Source organism: Echinops telfairi, unplaced genomic scaffold (assembly GCF_000313985.2).
Source record: "Echinops telfairi isolate 266 unplaced genomic scaffold, ASM31398v2 ScPeMD7_7469;HRSCAF=8507_1, whole genome shotgun sequence".
NCBI lineage: Eukaryota > Metazoa > Chordata > Mammalia > Afrosoricida > Tenrecidae > Echinops > Echinops telfairi.
The window spans coordinates 2,706,549-2,716,929 of NW_022111373.1; the positions used below are offsets into that span (position 1 = coordinate 2,706,549).

Consider the following 10,381-nt stretch of genomic DNA (forward strand, 5'->3'; position numbering starts at 1 on the left):
GGGGGGTGAGTGGAGGGAGTTGACCCTGGGGCTCCTCGTGGAGCAAAAAAGCTGGAGCGGAGAGAGAGGTGGCAAAGGCCCCATTGGCAGCAGTGGTTACAATGTGCCATTGCCTTTGCAGGGTTTGATACCAGCATCCTGCCCATCTGCAAGGACTCACTGGGCTGGATGTTCAACAAGCTGGACATGAACTATGACCTCCTGCTGGATCACTCTGAGATCAATGCCATCTACCTGGATAAGTATGAGCCCTGCATCAAGCCTCTCTTCAACTCCTGTGACTCCTTCAAGGATGGCAAGCTTTCTAACAATGAGTGGTGTTACTGTTTCCAGAAGCCTGGAGGTAAGGCAGAGGAGGATGCCATGCAGGGCCTCCGGCAACCATGCGAGGCAGGGGAAGACCACATAGCATTCATTGGGCAGAAGGACATGTTGAGAGAAAAAAATAGTTGATCCCATTTAATGGCAAACACGAAGACTCATTTCTCCCATTGTGAGATTCTCAATGTGAAATATACTATAAAATTATCTTAACCACCACTATCGCACCAATTCTCCATCTCCCCCTAGAGAGAGGCACTTGTCAGTTTCGCTGCGATTGAAAGGGGATTTATTCTGTGTGTCTTAAACAGGGGTATTTACTTATTGACTCCAGATAACTGAAGACATAAAAAGCAAGATTTGGGCAATACGAGTACATGGAAAAGATTGAGAGCTTTCTGATGTCACCCAAAGACAGACAGGAGAAGCAGGCTGCAAGGGAAATCTCAGGAGGAACTCGAAGACTCTCAGGGTCAAGGGCCCACTGTTCTGACTTTGTCCGTGGCACACCCTGGTCTAACTTTATTTTCCTGTACCTCGGCTTCCTGAGTGTAGGCCCAAGTGTGGTGGTCTACAATTCTTAGAACCAACAGGGACTGGCTCGAGTCTACAGCTAATTCCACAGAAAAACCTGGCCTAACCTGGATCAGGTAGCCAAGGTGACATATGCCAACATGACTGGCAGGACCACTCACTAGACGAAAAGGACAGCGATTCAGATGTGTCATAGTAGTTACATGTTGGGCCCTAACCATAAGGTTAGGCGTTCAAAACTACCTGTCACTCCTTGGGAGAAAGACAAGGCTTAAGACTCCCATAAAGAGTTGCAGTCTTTGAAACCCACAGGGACAAGGACAGTTCTACCCTGCCTGATAGGATCACTATGAACCTGAATCAACTGGATGGTAGTGAGTTCACTCACATGGAAGCATGCAAACTTTCTATGTATGTAAGCATGCATGCATACATGCACAAATAAAACATGCATGCAGGAGAACAATATAGGCATTTGAAGAGGGCATCCTGTGAAAAGTGTAAGTGCATGTGTATATGTTTATAGAATTATAAAATACAAGCACATCCCTAGAATCAGAATTACTGGCCCAAATGGTATGAGCATTTTAAATTTATGCAATTTTGCCAATCATCAATTTATGCTTTTACCAAAAATATCTAAGTATTTACTTGTGTCAGGCTGGGTTGTCTAGAGAAACAAAATCAGTGACAGACACACACACATAAGAAAGAGCTTTATATCATGAAGTAATCTTCTATCAAGAAGGCATCCAAGCCCAGTCCAACTCATGTCCATGATTCTAGCCACAGCCCTCCTGAGACTCACATACCTGTAGGCCGATGGCACAGAAAGGTGAAGCAGTATGCAGGAAGATCACCGGCTGGTGGGCACAGAGTTGCATGGACTTAACATTAGTAGGAACATGTCAGGGCACAGGCAGATTGGAGATCCCCTCCCAGGGTTGGAGACCCCATGTGGTGGCAGACACAGAATACGAGTAAGCAAGAAGGTAAAGAGCAGAGAGGAGAGGGAATTTCTCAGTCTCTCCCGTATAAGAAGGCCACACCCCCAAGAAGGCACCAACAGGCATGGATCTGATTAACAGACTGGATGCCACAACTACACTTTTATATAAGTTCAAGTTGAAATACAATCTAGTGACCACACTTCTCCATTGCATTGCCAAACTTTGTAATCATTGCTATATGGGGCATAGGATGAAGAAATTATAGAACCTTTATAGGCTTTATTTTTCCTTTCTTCTTATGAGTTAAGATTTTTTTTTATGTTGCCATCAACATTTCCACAACATTTTGTTCTACTTGAGCCCTTGGTATTGGCTTCTCTTTTTTCCTCTCCCTCCCCCCTCCCCCCATCGTGAATCATTCATCAGTTATATATAATTATTATTTTGTGTCTTACTATATAAGATTTTTCTAATAAGTATAATGATTAGACTATATTAACATTAGATGACATTTTTTTCTTCTTTAAATAATTTTATTAGGGACTTGTACAACTCATCACAATCCATACATATATCCATTGTGTCAAGCACATTTGTACATTTGTTGCCAACATCATTCTCAAAACATTTTCTTTCTACTTGAGCCCTTGGTATCAGCTCCTCATTTTTACCCCTCCCTCCCCACCACCATGAAAAAGGAACAACAAGTGATCCAAAATCAATGTCAAGGAGGGTATAGGATGCCTGGTAGGGCCTGACCAAGGGCAATGTAACCAAGAGGAATTACTGAAACTCAAATGAAGGCTGATCATGATAGTGGGACAAGAGGAAAGTAAAAGAAAATAGAGGAAAGAACTAGGAGGCAAAGGGCATTTATAGAAGTCTAAATACAGGCATGTACATATGTAAATATAGTTATATATGAGGATTGGGGAAATAGATCTATGTGCATATATTTATATGTTTAGTATTAAGGTAGCAGATGGACATTGGGCCTCTACTCAAGTACTCCCTCAATGCAAGAACACTTTGTTCTATTAAATTGGCATTCCACGATGTTCACCTTCCCGACACGATCACTGAAGACAAAATCGGTGTGTGTTAGTCTGAGTACATTAGAGAAACAAATCCACAGAAACTCATATGTATAAGAGAGAGTTTTATATAAAGGGTAAGTGTACATTAAGGGATTATCCCAACCCAGTGCTGTCCAAGCCCCTAAGTCTAACATTAGCCCATATGTCTGACACTAATCTACAAAGTACTCCTCAATCTCACAAAACACATGCAATAATGCTGACTGCAGGAGGAAAGCCAAATCAGTGAAGGTGTAAGCATCTCAGCACTTGCAGGGGTCTCCACACAGCTGTTCCAGCACCCAGGTCTGCATCGGGGTAGGTCCATGTAGCTTCTCCTCAGGGATGTCTTACAGGAAGTGAGCCTTGCCAGCTGAAGCAAGGAACTGGCTAAGGCAGTTGCACCCTTGCCGATTATCAGAAAGCAAGAAACCCGAGAACTAGAAAGGTGAGGCTCACTGAGCCATTTATCTCTCCACCCTTCAATTAACCCCACATATGTTTATCAGCCAGGTTGGCACAATAAATTTAACTATCTCAGGGTGCATAAACAAATGTAGTGAAGAAAGCTGATGGTGCCCGGCTATCAAAAGATATAACATCAGGGTTCTTAAAGGCTTGAAGATAAACAAGTTACCATCTAGCTGAGAAGCAACAAAGCCCACACGGAAGAAGCACACCAGTCTGTGTGATCACGAGGTGTCAATGGGATCGGGTATTAGGCATCAAAGAATAAAAAATAATATCATTATGAATGAGGGGGAGTGCGGAGTGGAGACCCTAAGCCCATGTGTAGGCAACTGGACATCCCCTTACAGAAGGGTCGCAGGGACATGAGCCAGTCAGGGTGTAGTATAGCAATGATGAAACATACAACTTTCCTCTAGTTCTTTAATGCTTCCTCACCCCCCACTATCATGATCCCAATTCTACCTTACAAATCCAGCTATACCAGAGGATATACACTGGTACAGATAAGAACTGGAAACACAGGGAATCCAGGACAGATAAACCCCTCAGGCCCAATAGTGAGAATAGCTATACCAGGAGAATAAGGGGAAGGTGGGGTAGAAAGGGGAAACCGATCACAAGGATCTATATACAACCCCCTCCCTGGGGGACAGACAACAGAAAAGTGGGTGAAGGGAGACATCGGACAGTGTAAGACATGACAAAATGATAATAAATTATAGATATATGTGCTTTCTATTAGATTCTTGGATTTTTTGTGTGTGATTATTTTATGAACTTTCTCTACACTAAAGACCTGGGATTTTCCCAGTCATATGGGATATACCAAACTCATATATATTATATCTAATATAGATGTACATTTATTATAAATTTATATATTTATCGACCTGAATTTTTTCTTTTCAATGTTGCTAGGGAGAAATTTTAAAGTTTAAGATAGCTCTGTTTCTTAACATTTCATTTTTGTGGCTTTTAGGAGCCATGCAATTTGCATTAAACTTTGAAAAGCATTCTCCAATTTTAGTCAAGTGAATATTCTCTAAGTTTTTTAAGTATCTAGTGGCATAGTTGTTACACACTTGGCTACTAACAACAAGATCAGCAGTTCAGAACCACCAGTTGCTTCACAGAAGCAAGACAAGGCTTCCTGATCCCTTACAGGGTGACAGTCTAAGACACCCATAGGGGCCATTCTATCCTGTTCTGTAGGGTTGCTTTGAATAGGTGGCAGTACTTTTTTTTTGTTGTTGTTTATATCTTGGGATACTCTGGGTTTTATTTTGGTGTATGGTAGGTTTCTGCCTCTAGTCCCCACATGGTCTCCAGTTGACCTCTGTCATTGACTAACCTTTCTCTCTCCCGTGCGAAATGCTTCTTTATTATACATACTCTAATACATACTTACTCTAATCCAACATCTTTTGTCCTGTGCATCTGAGGGTTCATAAATCAGTTCCAAATTGCTTAAATCACAATGCTATACAACACTACCTTCTCCCATACTTTTAAGAGAATTGTCTTGGATATTCTTATATTTTTATTTTCCCCTTGAAACTTTATAGAGTTCATTTACTCAATTAAAAAGAAATCCAACTGGTATTTCATTAGAATTGTGCAAGAACAGATTCATCCAGGGAGAATTGATAGCTATATAATACTGACTCTTGTTCTAGAATAGAACAAACAAGTGAATCAGTTACACTTTGAAGTTTTGTTCTCACAGTTTCTGTACTTTCCTTGTGTTTATTGTTGCCATTGTAAATGAGATAGATTTTCCCCATTATATTTCCTCACCAGTGGTTGTTTCAATATTAATTTTGTATCCAGCCACCTTGCTAAATTCTCATCTTGATTGTAACAGTTATTCTGGTTCATTTGCTTGGGTTTTTCAGGTATGCATTCATACCATCTGCAAATAGTGATCATTTTCCCCATCCTTTTCAATTTTTATACCTCATTTCTTCCTCTTTTCTAATTACATCAGCTAGGACCTTCGAATCAATATTAAACAATAGCCATGTTTGTTACTTTAATAGACAAGCTTGTCGCGATTCTGCATCGAACATAACACTATCAGTAAATATTGCAAGCTTGAGATCTATGATCTTAGCTCCTTTGGCGCTAGAATGAAGCAAAGCCTAAGTGCCAAGGCGTTCCCTAAGGAGCCCTAGTGGCACAATGGTGAAGTGCAAAGCGGCTGCTAACCGAAAAGAGGCGCTTTAGACCTACCCTGCCGCTCTGTGGGAGAAAGAGGTGGTGACCAGCTTCCCTAAGACTACAGTCTAGGAAACAGTGGGGAGAAGGTTTGCTCCATCCCCTGGGGTCGCTGTGAGTCAGCTCCCTAGAGGGCACCAAAAGCAATGCTGCCCCCAGGGCACAGCGCCACCTGGATACCTCTGGAGAAGCTCCGCCTGCAGTGCCTGCTGGCGTGGCCTGAAGGCCACTGGTGTGGCTCATAGTGTGCCGTAAACCAAGTAATTTGTGGTGTGTCTCTGTGTGTGTGTTTTCTCTTTTTCCCATATATATGAAATGAATATATAAAAATGAAGTTAGCTCGTGCCTTTGCTTTTTAAAAAATTATTAGATTCCCATTACTCCCTCCCCAACTCAGAACAAGGTCTGGGACTTTTAGTTTCACATTTCTTGAACTCATATTGCTATTGTAGCTAAAAATTGGAAGAGTGTGATGATGTCAAATATATTAATTTCTATTAGTAAATTAAAATTTTCTCTAGAGCACTCGGTGAGCTCCAGGCCACAGGCCTTTGTATGATGGTTCATGTGCACATATTCTGCAGTGAAGCGGTGGAAAGCCTTTTTGACCCCCAAATGACTTTCGGGACCACTTTCAAAATGCTCTTGTTGCAGGACAATGTGTCAGCAAGTTTGGAGATTTTTCTTTATTTAGTTTTACTGCTAAGTTTGACTTTGAGTACTTCCAAAAATTCTCTTGGGCATTACATTTCTTGAGTTAATATATAAATGTTTGATATTTTTTTCTTTTGTACCTGAACAACAATGATGCTTAGTGTAAACTTCCAGGAGTCACCGTTTTTTGCTGTGTGTTGTGTGTGTGTGTGTGTGTTTTTCCTAATAACATTTTTTTTTTGGGGGGGGTAATGTTTTTCCCTGCATTTTATTGGGAGCACTTAGATATTATAGCAATCCATAGTTCAGTTAGATCAAGAATGATTGTACAATTGCTGCCACCATCGTTTTCAAACATCTTTATTCTGGCACTCTTTGATATCAGCTCCCCTCTATTCCCCCCACCCTACCCTAACTCCCAGGAACCCTTATTACATTAAATATTGTTTTTCCTTTTTTTTCTTTTTCTGTATCTTACAACATCCAACGTTCACTGGCCCTTCTGTTATTAGTTACCCCTTTCCCCTATTCCCCACCCCCCATTCTGTACCCTCAGGGAATCATTACTCCTGTTACTATTTCTGTAGGGTTTATTTACCATGATTTCATGCATTGAGCCATCTTAATTAACCAAATAAACATACGCAGGTCTAACACGATTAATGAGGTAAAACTAAGACCATAATCGTAGGGGGAAGAAATTTTAAAGAACTAGTGGATAGTTATGAGTTTTATCAGGGCTGTCCTGTACCCTGGATATGTGCTCCCTTCTGTGAGGGACTGTCCAATGACCTTACAGGTGGGTCTGGGGTCTCCACTTTGCCTGTGCTCCTTCTCCTCAATTTGGCTGCTTGTTTTTGAACTTATGATACCTAGTCCCATTGACACCTCATGATCTGATAACTTTTAAAAACATTTTCCTAGCCCTAGACAGAGCTAGAGAAAAATGTAAATCCATTCTAATGTCGTTTTGTTTTTCTTCCTTTATTGGTGATGTAATCATTTCACCTAGAAAACAAAGGATTGTGTCTTTCTTTCCAAGGACATTAACTTGCCAAGACATGATTTGATTTTGTTCAGTCTGTTGTCACTTGTTTCCTGAAGCAAATTAATACTCTTGTGTTTAAAATAAAATCTGTCTTTAAACTTTAATCATTTTGGGGAACTTTTCCTGAATGAACAGTGCCTTTGAGGACTTTTTGTTCCATTGGATTGATATCTTCTCAGGAGCATGACTAACATTCATGTTTCATATAATCTTCCTGGCTTTGGGGGTAGCCTTTATATCTTTATTACTTACTTTCCCTTTTCTGTGTCATTTTTATCCTGGAGCCTCTGTGTAACTCCCTTGAACTCTATCCCCACAGAGTCTAGTTTGCATTATATTCTGGGCTTTATTAAATAAGCCTTTGTAATGATTTTCATCTGCTTAGCAGCAAACAATTTCTGTTGTGGATTAGTCATCTGGATTTTCGTGTTATCCTTTCTGCTATTTTTCTGACAACCATTTTTGGAGTAGATTTCTGTCTGACTCATTTTTCCCCTTATCTTTTATAAAATAGAATGTTTTTAATTACTTCAGGGAAGTTGTAGGAGAGGGTCGGTACTTAACTAGCAAGCAGTCAACTGTGCCTCCTCATGATAATACCAATTGATGCGTGTTTGTGCACGAGCACTTGATTGCTCTTTTCTTCAGGGGCTGACAGCCTTCTAAATACCTTCAGGGTCTAGCTTTCAGCACAGGTCCAAAGGTGAGACATTCACTTGAAAACTCAGGATGCTACTGATACCGATCTTAGATAGTTATGAAGATCAAATGAATTAGGACATAAAGTTCCAGAATAGAGCTAGCTGGCTAGGTACTTCCAGGAAATCTAATAAATGTCAGCTGCATCTACAGTGCTAGGAATTGGTTTTTCCTGTTCTTTGTCATTCCCATTTGGTGTCTTATATCTTTTACTCTGAAAGAAGCATTGGCAAATCAGAAAGGAATAAAATGAATCTCACAACCAGTTACTCCTCAGGGAGCACTTGGTCAAACCAGGTGGCACTGTGAAATCCACACGGTAGCATCAGCTCATAGGGGCTCAGAGGTTTCATGGGCAAGTGTGAGGCCTGTAGGGAGAAGTAGATTCTCAGTGCTCAGAATCAACACAAACTTGCCAATATCCAGAGGATAGAGAGCAAATGGTAGAACCATCTGATCCATCAGATCCGCAAAACCAAATCGTGATAACATTTCCTTTGCTTGGAAATGGGGGGATTGGGCATAGGGCATCACTTACTTTCACACACCCTGCTCAGTCATGTGATTTTTCCCTGCATCTCTCCATCCTTTGAGGCATGGCCACTTCACACTGGTTCCCACAACATGCATACCACACAATGTACCTTCTACAGCTGGGGACTCAGCATCCCAGAGGTGTGCCCGAAGTACCCAGCAGAGCCAAGATTTAAGGTCTCACTCTGAACAGGTACACTTGCTGTTTCTCTAGGTCTCTTCTCTTTCTAAACATTTGGCCCATGAAGCTTGTATTGTACTTTCCTGGGGTGGTGAGCCATGGGCTTTGAAGTAGCCATTCTAATCTCCTGTCTCCCCTGCAGCAAGACCTGAGATAGATTCAGTAACCATCATCTTTGGGTTAGTTGGTCTCATCTGTGGATCAATACACTAACCCACTAATAAGCCTTGACCCCCGGTTTTCAACTTGCATCCTAACTAATCATTTACCTCCTGACATAAAGGAAGAAGTCTATTAGCCAATTATCTATCAGACACCTACATTTGCTATTTGCTTAAATTGTTTTGTAGAAAGAAAAATTACTGTACATTGTAAGTAGCCCTCCAATCCTATTTTAAGTATCCCTTGGTAAGAGATTTTTTTTTTAATCAGTAACCCTAATGGCGTAGATTTGTTTTGCCGCAAAGTAACAGCATATGGGATAATTCCACTCCCAGGTGTGTTGTTGTCTGCATTTCACGTCAAGAGTGAAGCCAATCATTAGAGATTATATCCTGCACCATCTGGAAACTGACTTTCATAAATTATTTTTTAGGTCTCCCTTGCCAGAATGAAATGAACAGGATTCAGAAGCTGAGCAAGGGGAAAAGCCTGTTGGGTAAGTACAATTTCTTGCTACTCGTTTAAACAACTAATTAAACCATCCATGTCTCTTGTAATGTTGAGCACAGCAATGGTTATTCAATTAGGGACCAGTGTGTTGTGAAAGAAATACCTTATTCTACCCCGGACACGGCTCTTGCAGGCAGCTGATCTTCTGCCACAGTTAACTGGACACCGCAGACTGGTTAGCTGGCTGGGCAGTGATGGCTGCTCCCATGTCAGAAAAGGATCCAAAGTCAGCCCGTGACTAGTGGGCAGGCCAACAGGGTTAGAATCCAGCACCATCTTCAGTGCAATTATTCCTCAACCTAGGGCTACAAGGAGTCTTGACTTTCTTGTCTTTCAAGGAAGGCCATTGACTAGAAAGCACAACTGGAAAACACACTTCAAGGTCAAAAGACAGACCTGGAACTATTCATAGGCTTTTCTCATTTTTTGTCCTTGTTTTTTTGTTGTTTGGTTTCTTTGGTTGTTTTGTTTTGCTCTGCCTTGTTTTTGTGTTTATTTTTGTCTCTGTGTGTCTATCTAGATAAAATAGGTGGGATAAATGATCTGGAGGAGAAAACAACGGGACCAATGGTTCCGGGGCAACATGGCAGTGGGGAGGCGGGGAAAGGAAATGGGGGTTAACAAACCTAGGGACAAGGGAACAAGTGATCTAAAATCAATGGTGAGGATGCCTGGTAGGGCTTGATCGAAGGCAATGTAACTGAGAGGAATTACTGAAACCCTAATGAAAGCTGAGCATGATAGTGGGACAGGAGGAAAGTCAAAGGAAATAAAGGAAAGAACTGGGAGGCAAAGGGCATTCATAGAGGTCTAAATACAGGCATGTACATATGTACATATGTATGTATGTGTATATATATATATATATATAATGATAGGGACACAGATCTATGTACATATATTTATCTGTTAAGTATCAAGGTAGCAGATGGACATTGGGCCTCTACTCAAGTATTCCCTCAATGCAAGAACACTTTATTCTATTAACCTGGCATTCCATGATGCTCAGCTCCCCAACATGATC

General features: G+C 41.1%; 1 protein-coding gene across 1 annotated transcript in view; it reads left to right on the top strand.

The window, feature by feature from the left end:
• Window positions 1-10,381, top strand: part of SPOCK1 (SPARC (osteonectin), cwcv and kazal like domains proteoglycan 1) — a 407,575-nt gene that overhangs the window by 388,236 nt on the left and 8,958 nt on the right. The window contains exons 8-9 of the mRNA XM_004696627.2: window positions 122-343; window positions 9,281-9,343. Of these exons, the coding sequence (XP_004696684.2) occupies window positions 122-343; window positions 9,281-9,343 (285 nt within the window). The remainder of the gene's footprint in view (window positions 1-121; window positions 344-9,280; window positions 9,344-10,381) is intronic.